The sequence below is a fragment of the Numida meleagris genome, chromosome 10 (genome assembly GCF_002078875.1).
Source record: "Numida meleagris isolate 19003 breed g44 Domestic line chromosome 10, NumMel1.0, whole genome shotgun sequence".
In the NCBI taxonomy this organism is placed as follows: domain Eukaryota; kingdom Metazoa; phylum Chordata; class Aves; order Galliformes; family Numididae; genus Numida; species Numida meleagris.
Window position 1 is genome coordinate 15383822 of NC_034418.1, and position 18525 is coordinate 15402346.

An 18525-nucleotide genomic window follows, 5' to 3' on the forward strand; every position below is an offset into this window, starting at 1 on the left:
GGACCAAACGCAGATCAGGTGAGGTGTCTTGAGGTGTCTTCCTTATAGCCTGCAGTGTTCGAAGAGACTAATATCCGAGCACCTTTCAAGCAAAAATAAATACAATTTGTCCATATTTTACATTCTTTGGAAGTATCAAGTTTTCTTTTAAATGAAAGGGGAAGGATCAGCAATGGAAAGAGTGCAGCTGCCTGACCCGGAGTTCTCTTGGTGTAGTGGAGGCCTAGTGAAGGTTCCTAGTGCTGCTGTTCTTTGTCACCTTACATATGCCTTTCCTGGATTCGCTTGGGTCCAATGAACCCACTGAGCAAAACTGAAATAGATAGAAGGGAGCAATGCATCTTTTAGAAGAGTTGTAATCACAGATGTTTGGCATGCAGGATTTCATTAATGTATTAAAATGAATGCCAGTGACGTGTGCTTCCGTATGTGGGTTTGCAGAGAGCTATGCAAAAAGCTGAGGGAAACAGATCTGTGCTAGATATGACTATGTTCCCCCATGCTTGGACTTCTTTTGGTCATCTTGCTGTAGTTCTGTACAGAGAGGCGTTTTAGGTGCCCTCATAGCTCTGAGGTCATCGGGGGGAAACATGTGTAGGTAGTGGCTACAAAATGACTGGGCTTTTTCTTCTGCCTTCTGCTTACTAAAGGCATTTATTTTTATTCTGCATTGTCCTCCATCCTTTTAAACTACAAAGATAATGTTTGCTAGGCGGGCTATGGGACTGCTTGTGGGGCTCAGAATCTCAGAGCTCTCGATCCTAAGTTACCAGGCCATTGGTGACTGAGCATTGATTTAACTTCTGATGACAATGTTTTTGCCCTCGAGTCTTTTATTTATTTACTTTTTTTCTTGTGCTTTGTGTATTGCAATGTGGTATAAATACATTTGCCTTGAATGGGACCCAATAGGACATGTCCATGGATTGTGTACCTGTAGGTTTTAGTGGCCTATTAGTTTATGGATTTGTAGTTTCAGAAGTACCGATCTTGGAGACCAGAAAAGAGCTAAACAAGTTTTTGTGTTATCAACACATCAGAAAAGGATATTTCAGTTTCCTGGTATGGAGGGAATTGATTTGCTTATTCAATTTGTAATGGTTCTTTTCTGGCAAACACTAATTTCTGCATGCTGTATGCTTGACTGTGAAGCTGTGACAATATTGCAGTGCGCTGCTCAGCACGTCACTTCCCCTAGTTCTGCTGTGTGGTTGTGTAGCATGTAAGCCCTTTACAGCAGTGCATGGGGCTGTGTGGTGGCCCCTCGGTCACACCTGTGCTGCTCTTCAAGCTCTATCCTCTTTAAGCTGTTGCAGGCTGACCACACAATAGATATGCTGGACATTGCTGTGGTTTCTGGGGTCACTTCTGCCCCCGTTTCAGCAACCCTGCTGCTCTGTGTCTTTGCTAGGATAGCAGATGGCCCAAAAGTAGCTGCACTGTCATAGCTGAGGTAGCAGTGCAGAGAACTACTTGGCAGCTGTGAAAAGCAGAGAGGAAGGAAAGGGCGAGCAGGAGTGGGATCTACTGAAGGCAGTGTTCTGCCAAGAGACATGTTTGGGGTCCTGCACCTGGCATTTGCTGACTTAGAGTGCATTCAGTGCTACCAAATAAAGCTTCGAATGTTTCTATGTGTTGTGATATGCATAATTAGATGCACAGGAATAAACTAAGGCGCAAAGAAGTTATGGTATCTAAGTTGGTATAGCAATTACTCGACAAGTTGCAGGTCTTCTGAAAGGTGAGCTGGAATGGGTGTTTTGTTCTGTATCAGATGGGAAGTGCTTTAAGGAGAGCTGTTAAGGGAAAGTTTGTGACAGCTGGAGTCTGATTAGTCACTGGAAAACATGGGAGTTTCTGCATGCTCCTCCATCAATGCTTGTGTGAAGTGATGATTAATAGCCAGGAGAATTTATGCTCTGAGATGTCCCTGACACCACCACGGCAAAATTGTGAAGCACAGGAATAAAGCCTGTTGAAACTGAGGCTTTGGAAGCTAATGATGTACTTCAGTTTAACATATCTTCATTCCAGATGTATATTAATGTAGCAGGAATACCTCATACCTTTTTCATTTTTAATTAACACCTAAGACTCACAGTGAATAACATTTTATTTTAGAATTAACATGAGCTGCTAATTTCATGTTATCTTTCTTCTCCTGCTTTTTTCTCTATTTTTTTTTTCCGGAGTTTGTAGAACAAAATGACTGTGGCCCACTTTTTTAATACATTTACCAGCTCAGATTCATTTAATGTTACTAATGATTTGTCTAATATATGAAAATAGAATTGTTAGAGACTGTTAAAAATCACGTGAGCTTTACTTCCCACTCAAACAAGGAGATTTCACAGAATTAGTCCTCTTAAAAATTCATAAGCGGAATTTTCGTATTTCAGGGATATATTAAGAAAGGGAGTGAAAGAAACAAAGAACTAACTCAGTAAATTCATGTTGTACGTAGAATTTAAACCTGTGAGTACTGCTCTGTTCCTGATCTGTGGGATTGCGCTGTGTTTGTTTTCAGGTTTTGTTACACTGCCAAGTAGAAACCACAGTTCTGCAGAATGTTGCACCTGGATAATGATCAATGCACCCTGAAGCAGCAGTGCACCTATAATGTAGTCATGTAGATAATTGGAGCAGATCAGGCCAAGTGCAGTTTACAGGGTGAGCTGAAATGCAGGGATGTGTAACTAATACAATGGCAAGCTTATGTATGCTGCCACAGATGGTGCTGTTCTAACAAGATATTTATTTATTTAGATGTTCATTCTTGTATTTTGTGGATTTTATCCTGCAGCATGTTGTCTCTGATATTAAATTTTGCTGAATTTGCCGTTAATATTCCTGCTGAAATGATCTGAAGGGAACGCGTTTTGGTTCTGAGCACCCTGTCAGCTGTCAGACTAGCAAGAACCTAAGAGGCTGGTTGTAGAAGTAGCTCACATTCTTAAGCAAAGTTGGGGGATTTTTTTTTTTTTTTTTTTTTCACCAAGTTAAATCGCTAAGTCATCTAATTAGTAAAATTTGAATGTCTACGAGAACTTTCTCTGTTGTGGAAAACCTTTCTTTCTTTCTCTTTGGAGAGGATGGTATGAACATTTACAGCACTTCCACCTTTCTGGGTGAAGTAGTGAATATCAACATATTCTGCAGAGAAGTGTGAAATGCTTCTTTTGGCTTGAAGGTTAGATTTCATCTTGCTAATTTTCCATTGTCATTTTTTTTTCTGTCTAAATTTCTGTACTTTTTCAGCCATGTAGTAATTAGTAAACAGGAGAAACAAACATAACTCCCACTGAATGCTCCAGGATCGTGTTCTTTCGTTTCTTTCTAATTTGCATTCTATAAACTGTTAAGAACAAAATGTCATTGCAAAAGTGAATCTACTTCTTGCCCTTTGTGGAGTATCATTTCAAAGAAATATTAAAATTCACCTTTTTCTAATTTGAAACTGGTGTGTTTCTGTTCTTACCCAGGGGATCTTTGTGTAAGCCTCCAACTGAGAATTCAGAGCATGGTTTCTGTGGTCAAATGAAAAAACTGAACGTGTTTTAGCCTTTAGCTCTTTTCAGATCATTCTTCAGCAACTCACTCTTGCAGTGTTTAATGCTAGCTTACACAGACCAGAGTTCCTGTTGTGGCTGGCCACTGAAACGGGGATCCAGCTTGGTGATCTTTGCAGACCAGAGCGCTGCTAATATGGTTGATCAGAGTGGGTGGGAGATGTAGATACTCCAGTATATTTTCCCAAAGTCAAAGTTTTACATGGCAAGCTTTTTGTTTTGTTTGAGAGAGTAGATTGTCAACTTTTATGGGCACATATGTTTGTTTTTCTCATTTTCTGAAGGTGCCTTTTTCTTTTCAGTATGAAGCCAAAAGCCATTTGAAGGCTGTGGCCCCTTGAAATCAGGGCCCATCAAACTGAGAAGGGCTGTAACATGCTGTTGCTCTGCTGAGCAGTCCAGTCAGGAGCTGTTAATTTATAAGGTGTAGCTATCATTGGTAAGAAGGTAATTTGTTGTTTCTGTAGGTGAGGGCTCTGTGGGACATGGCTGTTTAAAAGCCTGTTGGTTTAAATGGTGCACATCACTAAGGCTTCTGTCAGTCACACAGCTCAGCCCCAGAGGACCCCTTGGGAAGGTGCTCAGGTCCTGTGCCAAGACCCACCACGCCATTTCTCATGCTGCATCCTTGCAAACTGTGTTTTCAGATACTTCTGTGACTTAGCTGTAATTCCTTGGGCTGCTGCATGTCATATTCGATTCCACTGTTTGTATGAGCTGAATCGCTTTGCATACCGCTCCTGTACTCACATGCTTCAGGTTTCTTCCTTCATATGACTTTGCCCTTCTGTGAGAGAAGCCTCACTTTTTTCTCTTTAGAGCTGCACACAGTGTTTCACTGCTGTTTTGAATAAAACAGAAGACACACCTTGTATAGTTAAACTTTAATTCCGTAAAACTGAGACCAAAGTCATTGTCCTCACAAACCGCAGTGAAATCCATTTGCAAAAGGATACTGAAGGCCTTCTTCATTCAGTGGGGGCTCATTTGCACATAGCCTTTCTCGCAGGAGGTGGCTTCTGCCTCTCTGAAATGAAACCTTCTTTAGAATATTTTGTAATGCAAATTGTTGAAAAGATGTGGATTCTAAAAATGCTTGTGCAGAACATTACTATGTATACTCAGAAAAATGCAAAGATATTCATATGGAGAGTGCCCACCCCTGTGTCTGGGTCCACACTGCTTGGGTGATCAGAGTCCCTTATTTTCCCTTCTGAAACATTGCTAGTAGTTTCCCTGTAGACTTCTGGGGACTGCTGTTGAAAATACCTAACAAAGTAAATAATGCATTTAATGTATTAAAGCATGCCTTCCTAATGTGACCTTACATGGTCACTTCCAGCTAATGTATTGCAGTTCTGCTGTTAGCACTGGCTGATTTTAAGCACAGTTCCTTCACACAGTTATCTGCTTGGCCACTGAACAGTTGTGCTTCCTGCAAGCAACAAGTGATGTGTGAGCACTAGGGCTGGAAGGAGGCAAACTGTTCCCTTTGGACAGCAGTACTGGTTTGTTCCTGTTTAAAGTGTACCTGGAATGATCAGCACAGTGTTGTCATATACAACAGTGTAATGTTTTCTGCAGCTCTGTTTGCATCATTCCTACACCTACTATAGTGGAACCCAAGTTCTGTTTTCCCATCTGCCTCCTGGGGTAGCTGAAAGAAAGGTAACAGCAACTTGTGATTTTTGCTGCCAAATTATCTCAATGAAGATCAGTGCAGATGTTACGGATCAAAAGGTTATTGTTAAATTTGTGGCTGTAAAGAGCTCTTGCAGGCACTCTTAGTTGCTTAGTGCCTTTTAATCTGTGCAGTCTTTGGAAAGTTGCTATATATGGTGTAATGATCCATTGAATTAACTGATTTGCCAAACAGACACATTTACCAAACATCAAGAGCAGATGTGCAGCTCCTTCAGGCTTTAAACTGCCACAAATGTGGTGAAAACTGAATATCCAGATCGGAGCCTGAAACAGAATGGGAACTGAAGGTGCCTCAAAGTCCAGTCTGGTTAAACAGTCACCTGAGGGAGTTGTCAGAAACAATAGGGGACTGATGAGACTGCCAAGAAGATTCTTTTAACCCGTGAAAGAAATGACATAGAAGAATGGATGAAATGTAAGCTAGCATTGTAGATCTTTTGAGTGGCTCTAGGCTTCTTAACTTTTTGGCATCTTAAAGAATGCATTGGCTGTGTCCTCCTTATCTTGCTGGGTGTGAGTCAGCTCCTCTTATGGAACACATTTTGAGCTGCGTTTCCTTGGGAAATCCAGTAATCTTATAAAGTTACTTGGAAATTGCACTTGCAAGCCTATTGTAGTTGATCTTACAATTTGCAAGCTGCGTATGTCCAGGTCTGTGCTTTTTTCAGACATATTAGGCCCCGGGAATATCTGTCCATGAAGACAGGTCAGAAAATGACTCTGCAATTTGCATGTGGAATTGAGAAGAAGGTAGGCTCCAGAGCATCAAGGCAGTAAGAAGATGGAGTGCCCAAGGCACTGTGCTGCTAGTTGTAACATAGGCAAGAAGTTATATTTTAATTGTTGGGTGACAGTTTGTGCTATAATAAGTTCACAGTAACAGGCAACTTGGTACAGTTGGTTTACTAATCTGAGTCTGAAACATGTTGCTGCTTTTCCTGGCTGTTCCCTTCTTGGATCATTGGGATTGGCCATTCCGGATGCAATGGGCATTGGGTGGAGGGTGCTGGCAACTCTAGCCCTCGTGGGGGGACAGCAGGGCTTGGCCGAGACCCGAATATATCCTTTCTGTGCATGTCTCTCTCTTTACCCCTCCAGTTTTTCCCCTAGCTTTCCTTTCACCAATATGAAATAATACATATTAAACCGTACTTGTAAAGTATAGTTGGAATACATACAGGTAGTTTCTAGTCACTTTCTGAAACTGTAACATGAAATTATACTATTTCTTCTGTAAAAATCGAAAGAGTATTTAATAAAACTTGTTTAATTTTGTGGTTCTGTTTCATACATTACTTAAATAAATGTAATGATCTTGCTAGAGTTTTGTAGGACATACAGCATATGTTACCTGAAAAATACTGGAATGTAAAATTCTTAGTCTGTGGTCTTGTTATAACATTTTCTCTCTTTTTTTAATTTAAATTTTGTTCTCATACTGAACCACTGTTTTACTGTTTAGTATTTGGGGCTTAGCAATCCTTTCCAAGGACAAGTCAGAGAAACAATAACACATTTAGTTCATGTTAATTGAGCTTGTTCTAAAGAACACATGAGAAATCCCATAAGATCAGTGTAGTTCTTATAAGGCCTTATTATGTGAACAAATTCCAGCCCTTCAATATTACTATACACAAAGAGGATGGTGTGGTTTTCTCTAAATTGGTTACTAGCCCTTACAAGAAAAAATAATTTACTTTTTTTTTCTTCTATTGTTAACATCTATCCTCATAGTCCAGTCCTTAAAGCAGTGTGAATAGAAGAATGTAAGATTAGCAGTAGCACTGTGAAAGCTGTGTGTGCAAATATCCCTGTGCACGTGTGTATATGCACATACATTCACACGAGGGAATGGAATGGTAGGGCCGGAAGGTTGTAATGCAAAGCAAAGGAGTGTAGTGAGTGCATGTGTAACTGAGGGAAGACGTTAAGCAAGGCTGTGTGTTTGTTTCAGAGGTCTGGATGAGGTAAGAGCCGCTTGAAATGACAACAGCAGTGCAGATTGTGAAACTGTTCTATCACTGCTCGTAGTTTATGCTTTGAGGGGCTCTTTGTGGTGCGGTGTTTTGTCTGCATGGATTTATGGGAACGAGAAATGAAAGGTACGCTTTGCTTTCAAGTTAAAACTGTGTTTCTCAGCAGAGATTTGTTGGCCAAAGGGAAAGAAAATGTACCTGGCATTGTTCTTGCCCATTATCAGCATGAGCCAGTGTGGTGTACGGTCCCTTGCTGTATATTATATATGTATATATATATGTGGCCACTAAGGTACTTCCTTCCTTTGCATCCTGAGTAATGAATGTGATTGGGTGGGCTTAGCCTGTCTTTTTCAGATGCTGGCATTTTGGGATGTGTGTCCAGATACACTGCTGGGGGTCTAAGTGAGACTGTCAGAAGACTTGAGTCCTCAGTAAGAGCTTCTGGTTGGGGATCATTTACGGTTATGTCATGAATTTATTTTAGAAGGTTACACTTAAACTTAAGGCTCTTGGCCATCCAGATATTAGGAGATGATCTAGTAGTTTGAAAGAGTGACTGAAAACAGAGGTTGAGACGTCAGCTGCCCTCCATCTTGAAGGTAATTACACTAGGAAAAATAAGTTCAAGAAAGGTGCTTGTGTCTTAAAGATAATCTAGGTTGACATTTGAGGTCCTGTTTTCCCAAGATAACTTGTTTAATGTCAAAGAATAAGGAGTGTTGGGTGGGAAGTTTGGCCTGGGATACTTTGTAAAGAATAAAAAATTGTATTAATGAATGAATGTTTCATTATCAGCATTCTCTTGATGGATGTCCTTGCTTGTGTCCCCCTCCTTTTCATACTGGCTTCATAGAAACCCAGTGATAGTGGGCCAAAGCTTTATCTAGTGTTCAGCTCCCCCACCCTGTTGGCAGCCTGGTTTCTTTTTCATTATGTGTTAATAACTGTGATGAGGTACTCAGTTAAAACTTGCTTTTTATATTATGGAGTTCTTAAATGCATGAACAGAAACCCTCAGTTATTTTCCTTGGATCTTGCTAGGTCTGATAAACACATTTCAAGAACAGCCATGAAATGTTTTTCTTCACTCTTCATACTGCAGCTCATAACTCAAGACTGTCCAGAAGTGGGAAGAGCCACTTGTTTGTCTACTTCACAGGCAGAACAAACCACTTCCTCAGTTTTTTAATAAGTATCTTATCTTGAGACTACACATATTTCTATTTCAGTGCTGTCTCGCTGCTCTTATGCAGGCAGTATAAGAAGGGTTTGACAAAAAGGGAGCTGACTTGAGAAAATGCATGCCTGTGCATTGTTTCCATTTGGCTATGCCCTAAGCAAATTGAAGGTGCTACAACAGGTTATGTTGAATGACAGATATCTTTTTGGAGATGGCCAGGAAAAGGCTCGTAAATGCTTTAATTATTTGGCTGGATTTTCTCTTTGCTTTCTGGAGACTGCCAGATACACCTGTTTCATGTATTCTTACGAGAGCTAGCGAGTGTACTGAAGCAAGCTGACTTTCTAAGATGTGATGCATACTTTTTAGATTGGTAAATTAGAACCTGTGTCATTCTTCTGTCTCTGAACAGTTGGAAATTTCTTGTTCAGTATAAATTCCCTTTGTGAAAACATGCCTTCTGCACCCCAAAGGGACTATATGAATAAGCTTTGTCCATTGATAGTCAGTGACAGTCATATGATAACAACAGGAGAAGTTATTTTTCTTCTTCTTTTGGTCTTTCCCAAATGTTGTCTTCTGGTCATTAATACACTGAGTCATTCATTTGTGGATTGCAAGCTGGTGCAATTTACCTTTCTTGTCATATAACCATCTATAACAGTATAAGTATATGTGTATATATATATATATATAATGTTTTGAGTTTTTTGTCTTGTTGTTTCAGGCTCTGATGGAAGGTAAGCACAGCTCTGCTAACTGATTTACTGTTGTTTCCTTTCAGTGGATCTGATGGAAATAAAAGAAATTCGCCCAGGAAAGAATTCAAAGGACTTCGAACGATGCAAAGCAAAAGACAGAGAAGAACACTGCTTCACTATTTTTTATGGTACCCAGTTTGTCCTCAATACCTTAAGTTTAGCAGGTAAACTTTTTTTTTGTTTCCTCTTTAAACCCAACTACTGAACAACCAAATACATTAATGGAACAATCATGCAAAGAATGTTACGATTTTTTTACTTCTGCAGTTCAGGAGTGCACCAAATGCTTAAAACCTGAAACCTTTTACTTGTCTATTAAACATCTCTAAACTGACGCATTTGTAATGTTGTGCTGTCGAAGTGCATTGTATGAGACTTTTCCTTATATTGTCTAAACAGAACAGTTGTGTAACTTGTGGATGTAGTACATGAGTCGGTTGCCACAATCTGTCTTGCACTGTAATGGCCAACACCTCTGCATGTTTTAGGAGTGTTAGTGCTAGCTGTTCATCAGAAGACAACTACTGTTAAAGTGTTAATAAATATTGTGTCTCTTTGTATATGTTTCTATTAATATATCACTTCCCAAGATCACGTTGACAGATATACTAGAGGTTTTTAGCATAGTTTCTGATTTGCTCAGCCATCTGTAGCAAGGAAACCTTTTGCTGGTTAAGTCTCCCTTGCAAGGTGTTCAGTGCTGAAGAGCAGGGACGATGATGTCCTCTTTAAAGTCAGCAAAGGATTTGCTCTTGTCTCTACTGTGGCCAGAATATTGCCCTGGCATTTTCAATGTGGCCAAACGATTCTGGAAGGAATAGCCATAGAGTTAGAATTAGTCTGTATCACAGAAACTTTCCTATTGTTTATGAGCAAGTATGAGCTAATTTGAAGTTCTAGTTTAGTTTGTGTGAGTGCAAGTCGCTTGATAATACTACACCTCTTCTAAAGAAGGATTAGGGAACCATAAAGGTTGTAAATTTAAAGTGAAGAGATTGATGGGAAATAAAGAAGTGGTGCATCCTGTATCTTGGGTAAGGCTTGGAGCACCTCTTATTTCAGGTGAGATTATTTAGGGTGGCAAAACTAAAGGTTGAGAAATGAAAAAGGATATCAGTTTTTATAGAGCAGGCTGAATATGGTTTCTGACTGATGGAGTTTGCAAAGAGATTCTATTCTTAAAAAGTTTGTGATGGAGCTCACTTCAGAATCACACCAACAATTTGTTTGCAGTGGTAGTTCTCTCTGTCCTTCCTGTACAGAAACGTGCCTGTCCATTTCATTCATCAAAGTTGTTGCAAAATCTTAACAGGAGAAAAGAGGAGTGCTTTCTCAGCACTGTAACAGTAACAGAACCTTCCTTTTTATTTAATGATCATTTTTTATTATAGAAACTAAATACTCCAAGTAAGCTAACAGAGCTTTCATGTGTGTTTGAGAATTAAATGCTTACAGATCGCAGCTCTGGAAACCTTTCCAATCTGACGTGTTGGAAGGTAAAGACTGCTTGTGATGAACCCAGTGTAACAGATATTTAACTCCAGATCATCTTACCATCGTTGGATGAGGTCTGAGAAGTTAGCTTAAGCAGCTGTGCTTAAGTACATCCAGGCCAGGCACCTCGGATTGGTTTCCTCTGACACTCCACACAGCCTTCCTCCATGGCAGTTTTCAAACCCAGGTTTCTGCTAGGACTTGGAAAGCACTCAGTACCTTGAGGCACAATGTCCTGATGCTGAACTGTGAAACAATATGACTGATATAACTTTCAAGTAAAGGGGAAATCCATTTCCTTGCTAAAGGGCTTTGTCTTGGTTTCTTTAAACAATATTGAATGGTTGCTACTTAGAAGGGAATGGTGGCTGTCATAAAGGCCAGAATTGTCTTGGGAGTGGAACTGGTTTGTCACTGTTAGTGGGTGTTATTTCCAAAATTGTAACTAATTGAAAAACATTTCCATAGGGAGCTGAGGCTGGGATCTAGCTTCATCCCGAGGGATAAAGCATTGTTTGAAAATGTTTTGATAAAACTTAATCTTCATATTTTGAGACACTGTTTTACTTTGAAGGCAGTTAAAGAATTTGCTCAGATTAGAGCTCCCAGTTTTGTCAGAACTGGTTTAATTGAAGAATGCCATCATGACGGCTCAGAACCAGCATTCTAAAGAGAATTAGACTTTGCCCAACTGAAAGCTGTAAAGATAGCATCTCATCCAAGGCCCAAAAAATTGATTTCAGTTTCATTGGTGTTTGCCAGGGAAAGCTGAAAATCGAGAATGCAGTCCATGATCTTACTTGTGTTGTGTTGAAACATTACCAGGTGGTCATGTTAAATGATGTAGAGAACTGTTCTCCTTTTGAAAGACAGAGCTGCTAGGATTAACCCTGTCACCCCCAAATTTATGCTGTATATTATTAGTTCCAGAATTAGCAACATGAAGCTATGCAATGAGATTTATCCAGAAGAAAGGTTGACCTGCGGCTCTGTGTACTGGGGTTTAGCGATATTTCACAAGTTACGTCCTATTTTCTCACTGTATATTACTTTTTTTTCAGCTGATTCTAAAGATGATGCTGATAAATGGTTGTGTGGCTTGAATATCTTGTATCAAGAGGTCATGAGAGCTCCCACGCCTGCAATCACGGAAAGGTATGCAGACATTTTTTTCACTTTGTGAGACTTAACATTTCTCTGGAATTTAAAGAAGACCTGAAAGACGTTTTTAAGGTGCCACAAGTGGTGCTTGCCAGTTACCTTAAGAAACAACAACTTTCCAGTTAGTTGATGATACAAAAAGGTCAAATGGGAATTCTCCATGCCTGTTTTTCTATATACGTGTTCTGGAATTGCTGTTGCGGACTTGCAGTCTACCTTGTTCTTTGTGCCACAGACACTCACAAAATCTCTGAATGAAATCTCAAGATCGTCTGATCTAAGTTCTTGGAAAATTCACGTTATGCAGTTACAATAGGCTTGATCTAGTAGAAGTGTGTTGCAGCTCCTGTGTCCCAGTGATTCACACGTGCACTTTTATAATTTCTCCTATTGACACCATTGCATCACGTGGCACTGTGCTCAGTTCACTTGGGGAGAAGGGCTGAAGATGAACATCTTAAAGGCTTACTTACCTTTTAGCAGCCACCAACATGATGGTGAAATCGCACCCTGAATGCTTCTGAAGATGTCATGCTTGAAAGTGCTTATGTTCAGAATGCGAATTTTGTTGACAAGCTTCTAACACTGTCTCTGCACTTGATTGCTGTTCATCACTGCGGACTTTTCTGTTTAGAATGAATCACTGTTGCCTGTTTTACGGATTTGCTCTGTCCTCAAAGTCTCCCTAACCAAATTGCCGCATTGACGTTGATGTTGTCTATACTTGCTTGCAATTCCAGTGGAGGAGAAAGTATTCACTTCTTCCTCCCTTTATCTATTGTATAGTATAGCAGAGAGCTGGTATACAAAGTGCTATTAGGTTTCAACCTGTTTGTGGACAAAGTGATGTCCTTAGAAAACTGAGGATAAGCTTAACACTGACACGCTGTGAGCAACCTATAGATCAGTTGTGTGTTTAGATATTTACTATTAGTACTGCTGACAGCATTTTGCTGGGCAGCTAAAGCTAACGTGCATTGCAGTGAGGCTTTTCTTAAAAATTCTCTAAGCTCTTCCTCCCTTCCCCCTGCTTTTAATTTTTCTGCATGTTAACAGAACTTTGAGTCAGGAGCCTCGGCTGGCATAAATCATTGACTTGGTCGAGCAACTCTAGGTTAGGTTAGCTGAAGTCTTGGCCCGCTGTAGCAAATTACATGTTTATAGTTTCTGTTTGTTCGTTCTTTTGGGCTGTGCACACCCTTCCCTTTCCTGTCTTGTTTATCTGGCTTTAATATGCAGTATTAAGTAGTAAAAAAGCATATATTTACAAATACAGTTACAAAACTGTTTGAAAGCTTAGATGCTGTGCTGAAAATATCTTTGCTTTATCAAAACACACGTATTTTCTGATTTAAAAATGCTTCTGTTGAATTTCATCTCCAGATTTTCATATTTCATTTGTTGTATTTTCTTTATTATTCTCAGATTAAATCTATTTTTCCCCTATTTTTCCTCCTTTTCCCCAAGCTGGCTGAGAAAGCAGATCTATTCTGTTGACCAGACTAGAAGAAATAGGTAAGAAACTCTCTCTTTATGTTCAGTTTGTTTTTAATAAACTTTTTTTTGCAGGCTCTAACATAGAGTGAAGAGAAATAAATGTTTCTTTGCTGGAGATGAAAAGTATGACACCCCTGGAAATGGTATTTGCTCTTGCTTTAACAACTTGAGTTTTGCCTTTTGCTTAAGGCAACAACTCATAATATTCACATAAGTTCATGTATGTGATACGAGGAAACAAATGATGACAAAAAAATGCTTTTGCTTTTAGTCTAGAATTACTTTGCCAGAATAAGGAAAGGCTATCACCTTCCCCCATTCTTTCTGTAGAGATTGAGCTCAGCTGTGCAGGTTTGTTAGGTTGCTTGCTTTACAGAGGTCTTTACCCTTTAATAGCCAAGGTGGACCCCAGCAGCATGGTTTACATAGCCTGCTGTTAGCTTTCCTGTGCAGATTTGCTGCTAGGAGTGTTGGAGTGACTGTGATCTATTGTAGACAGATCAAACCCAGCTTTTAAAAGCCTTCTTGGGCACTTGTAACAATCAGACTGTGTAAGCAGAATTCAGCACGGGCTACTAAAGATCCAGGGTCAGTGTTTAAATGATTAGCCTTACCAGGTTTCAGACCATGACTAGTGTGTGTGGTGTCTGGTTTGAAAATAGTCAAGGCAGCAGAATCAGATACATCCAAAGATAGGGTTGTCACAGCAATGACATGAATTCTTTCCTGCAGAGGGTCAGAGCTGTGACAAGAGCAGAACCCAGTAGAGGAAGAAGAGATAACAGAGATACTTGATGAGTGTACTGGGGGGGGAGGAGGAGCACTGTTGGTATGACAGGGTAATATTGTGGGAAAACGTTCCTTTAACAGTGGGAAACCAAAGATACTTTAGATGGTAGCTACAGAAAGAAACTGAGTTCATTGTTTGGAATAAGGACAAAAATCTTTGGTTGTGTGTTGGTTTTTGGGGGGTTATTTCGTTTTGCTTTCTGAAGGCTTGCTGTGTTGAATGAAATTTTTGTGCAGTTGGGCCTGCTACCTGTGTTTGTGTCTTTGCCACATATTCAGATAGGCCAAAGCCAAAGAGTCACTGATGCTTCTCATGTGAAAGAAGCCCCATGGGCTGTAGGTTCCCATGTGCTGTGTTGCTTCATATGTTTGAGTTTCAGTACCTTGTTTCAGCTCCGTGTGTGCAGTAGGTTTGCAGCTTTTGCACAACAGAGGGGACTTTCTAAATGTATTCAGCTGCATGCTTCTGGTTAGAGCTGCCAGCAAATGTGGAACACTGGGAAGAACGTTAACCCTTTTTCTCCCATGTATATTACATCACCATGATTTTGCACTTTGTAATGTTCATTTCTTTTCTAAGTCTGGAAAAGAACATGCATTTCCTCTCATTTAGACCTTTTCCTTAAAACAAAACAAAGCGTGATGTTTCATTGTGTGAACAAGACTGTTAGTGCAGGAAATAACACCATTCTGCAGGCAGCCTGTGGCGTTGTGCAGCTGGCTTCAGTGTGAACTAAGACACAGTTTGAGGAATGGTGTTTTCAAAACGTACCAGAACAATGAAGGGCCTTGACTGGATGCTGGCTAACAACTCCTGATGCATTTTGTAAAACTAGCCCACAGTTGAGGTGTTTTGGGGGAATCATGAAACAAAAGCAAGTGTTAAGGTGCAGAAGCTGTAACTGACAGCATACCTGCTGAAGAGGTTTCACTTGGTGCTTAAGGGTTGTTTCATCACTACAGGGCTGTCTGCTGAGGATCACAGGGGCTTGCAGGTGGAGAGGGCAGTTCTTTGTTCTCCTGATAGATGATTCATGCTTTTAGAGAATTTCAGGAAAGGAGTTCATTTTGTTTAGTGCTGCAGTTTCTAGGGAGGTTAATTGTAAAGGTTAGGCTTCCAGGCAAGTCCTGTTCAGTGCGCTGAGTTTTTGCCAGTGGTGATGAAGCCTCAGCTCTTTGTTTTGGCTTGTGCTTGTTCAGCCAGAGGAAACTGCTTGTTCTTGGTGTTTGGGGTGTAAGCAGTGTGCTCATTCTTGCTCCTCAAAGGAGTATTTTTTTCCAGAGATCTGGCGGCAGGGCAGAAAGCCTGGAATTTCCTGACTTCTAATCTGCCTTTGGTGTAGATTTTGGCTAAGTTTCTTCTTGCTTTGCCACTTTTCCCTCTCTGCACAATGGAGATGAGAATCTCTCACAGGGCAGCTGCTTGCATGGACACTGTGGAGTAGAAGTGTTACTTTCATCCAGATGCGACTTGCTTTTGTTTCTTTCAGGTGACTGTTCTGATCCTGTGTTTGCATAGAGTTAATGGCTTATGAATTGCACCGGGGGTCAAGGCAGGGCACCTTAGCCTTATTTTCTTGGGTACTGTTGGTATTGCATTAATGTCTTGTGAGCATTGGCTATAGCACCCATGGATGTGTTTGTGTTCCCATCTCTTCCCCGCTTCAATTTGCTGCTGTGAATCTTTATTCGCTTCATCTTCCAGTCTAGGACTTGCCCTTGTGGCCTTTGCACGTCCCATTTTAGTGCTGTGACTTCCTTGAGGCCTCATACCAGTACCTACCCAGAGTACGAAACTCTGTACTCAGACATGAGACCTAATTTCTGTTCTTTGCTATCCAAAGACAAATGAAGTAACAGGACACTGAAATGGAGCTGCAGGGGGTGGCTTATCTGGTGTATCAGCTTGGTGCTTCTGGGTGGATGAAATCTCAGTCTTTTCTTTTCCTCCATCATCTTCACATCCTTCTAATCAGGCTCTCAAGACTCTTTCCTTATTCCAGCTATGATGCTGCTATGGACACAAGGTGAGCTGACTGAGCTCGTGAAGCCAGTGGAAGATTTGAAGATTTGTTCTCCCTGCAGCTTTAGATTTTTTGCTGCCCTAACAAGTTGAATCGCGTTAGCTGAAGGTTTGATGAGTGTCAGAGCTGGCCTATGGAAGCAAAAGAGTGGAACATAACAAGAGGGGTTAGGGTGGCTTCTTGGAATGGCAGGGTACAGTCAGACTGACTCACCTGTACCAGCATCACATTTAAGGTGTTTAGGCATCCAGCCTCTTTGGAAATCGACGCTCCCTGTCTTCAACCTAGAGTTATAATACTATTGCCCTACCTACCATTTCCACTGTAAGGTTAAGTACAAGTGTTTTGATCTGTTTTGAGACTGCACTGTAGAAGGCCATAGAAATGGTAGGTATGAGGCTGGAGTAAAATCTGAGGTCGATAAGAGAATGGGAAGATGTGAAGGAAACTGAGTTTTAAAAAATGAACTGTTCACAGTTTTGTGTGTGTAAGTGCTGTGTTGCTTAAAAGCTTCATGTCTTCTTTCAAAGGTCTCACTGTTATCTAGCAAACTTTGTATTTCAAAGTGATACTGGTATATCACTGGACATCCTGAAACTGTGAAAAGGTTCAGCAGTCTGTGTGAATGGATCTTGAAGGAAGTCCTCTCTGGGGAGAACTGGTTATGAGGAGAGGATGAGGTCGTGTTCAGGTGTTTCAGACAGAGTAGAGTCTTGCTGCAAGAATCCGTTTTCCCATCCAAAGGAATCACAGCTGGAGATAAATGGCATGAAACTAATGAAAACCGGTTCTTTATGTTTTGTTTCTGTTCATTCTGTTGGTTTATCCTTTGTGTAAATTTTTCTGTGTCTGTATTCCAGTTTCAGTGGGACTGGAGCAATGGAAGAAGGGCCACTTATTCATCTGACCACATGTAACATCTATGTTTGGGCTGATCATCTAGATCTAATTAATTGTTGGAGGGAAATGCTTTTCATCCTCATGTGGATGCCCTGATAGTTGAAATGCCTGTTTCTCCTCACTAACTAGAAAATGTCTAGCTTGCTCCCATATAGCTGTTACGTTTATAGGAGTTTATAATTATAAGAGATGAGTCCTACCAAAAATGTTTCGATGGTAACATTTTTGTGTTAATAAAAATATTTTGGTCACTGGCTAGATACAACATAACTGTTTTATTTATTTATTTATTTATTTATTTACTGTTGCTATATTTTCTTTTTTTCCAGTATCAGTCTGAGGGAGCTGAAAGCTGTCCTTCCCCAAGTAAACTTCAAAGTGAGCAGCGTGAAGTTCTTGAAGGATAAATTTGCGGTAATAACCTGTTAAGTTAAATCTGTTTTGTATTGTCTAGCATTGATAGATGTTGATATTTCTGTTCAGGTTACTCTGTATATATTTTTTTATTACTGTGTGCAGACAATTCCATTATATTCAGTAATTTCTAAGTTTGACTTTGCCAGTATGTAAGGCTTTAAGAAAATACAGACATAACTTCACTCTCTTCGCAGACACTACTTCAGTCTCAGTAAGGGTACAAAACAAAATGTCAGGGTACAAGACAGAAAGGCCAAAAAACAACAACTGCCCTTCATCCCCCCAGTATTAAAAGCTAATAATCCCCAAGCTTAAAACAAATGAAGTCAGAATAGAATTGAATATGTGTGAGGATGGCAGCTGAAGCAGAAGTAACTTGTATGCTGCGTAAATGCATTTCAGGGAATTCTCAATTCACTACATGCAACTTTCTGTTGTAGGAAATAGGTGCTCACAAGGAAGAGCTTAGTTTTGAACAATTTCATTTGTTCTACAAAAAGATCATGTTTGAACAACAGAAATCGGTAAGTTTTTTAGTAAGTAGTCTTCATAATGTTAAACTGATTGATCAGAATAAAGAGGGAATGCTATTCTTGTAACAGCAGAAAGCTATATAGTACTTTGCTTGATGTACAGGCAACAATCACCATCAGCAATTGGCTTAAGAAGATGCAGAATGGCATTTCTAGGAATAACTTTTCTTGTAAGATTTTTTTGGTAAATAGAATGTCTCCATATTGAGTTTGGTTAACCTCTTTACTGATAGATGCAATGATTTTTCATACTTCTATTAATTTTGCACCACAGCATTCTGTAAATCACTGGGATGTATCTTGAATATCAGATAATAGCTATTGTTCTCGTTGTCGCATGCTCAGAAATTACAAGCGATGAGTGCAGAGCATGACATGCTGCAGTCAGTGCTTGGGCAATGTGAATGCAGTGGAACAACTTCCTGAGTGTAGTTTTCTTGTGCTCATTGCATAGTTTGATAAGGCTGGTGAAACCTGCATATATTTAGTGCCTCTGAAAATTAGGAACTCTTTGTAA

General features: G+C 40.1%; 1 protein-coding gene across 2 annotated transcripts in view; it reads left to right on the forward strand.

Annotated features, from left to right (window-relative positions):
• The window catches only part of PLCG2 (phospholipase C gamma 2), a 59932-nt gene that overhangs the window by 8379 nt on the left and 33028 nt on the right, over positions 1 to 18525 (forward strand). For both annotated transcript variants that reach the window (XM_021408348.1, XM_021408349.1), the window contains exons 3-7: positions 9217 to 9357; positions 11749 to 11842; positions 13316 to 13363; positions 17388 to 17472; positions 17916 to 17999. In XM_021408348.1, coding sequence (XP_021264023.1) covers positions 9217 to 9357; positions 11749 to 11842; positions 13316 to 13363; positions 17388 to 17472; positions 17916 to 17999 — 452 coding nt within the window. The remainder of the gene's footprint in view (positions 1 to 9216; positions 9358 to 11748; positions 11843 to 13315; positions 13364 to 17387; positions 17473 to 17915; positions 18000 to 18525) is intronic.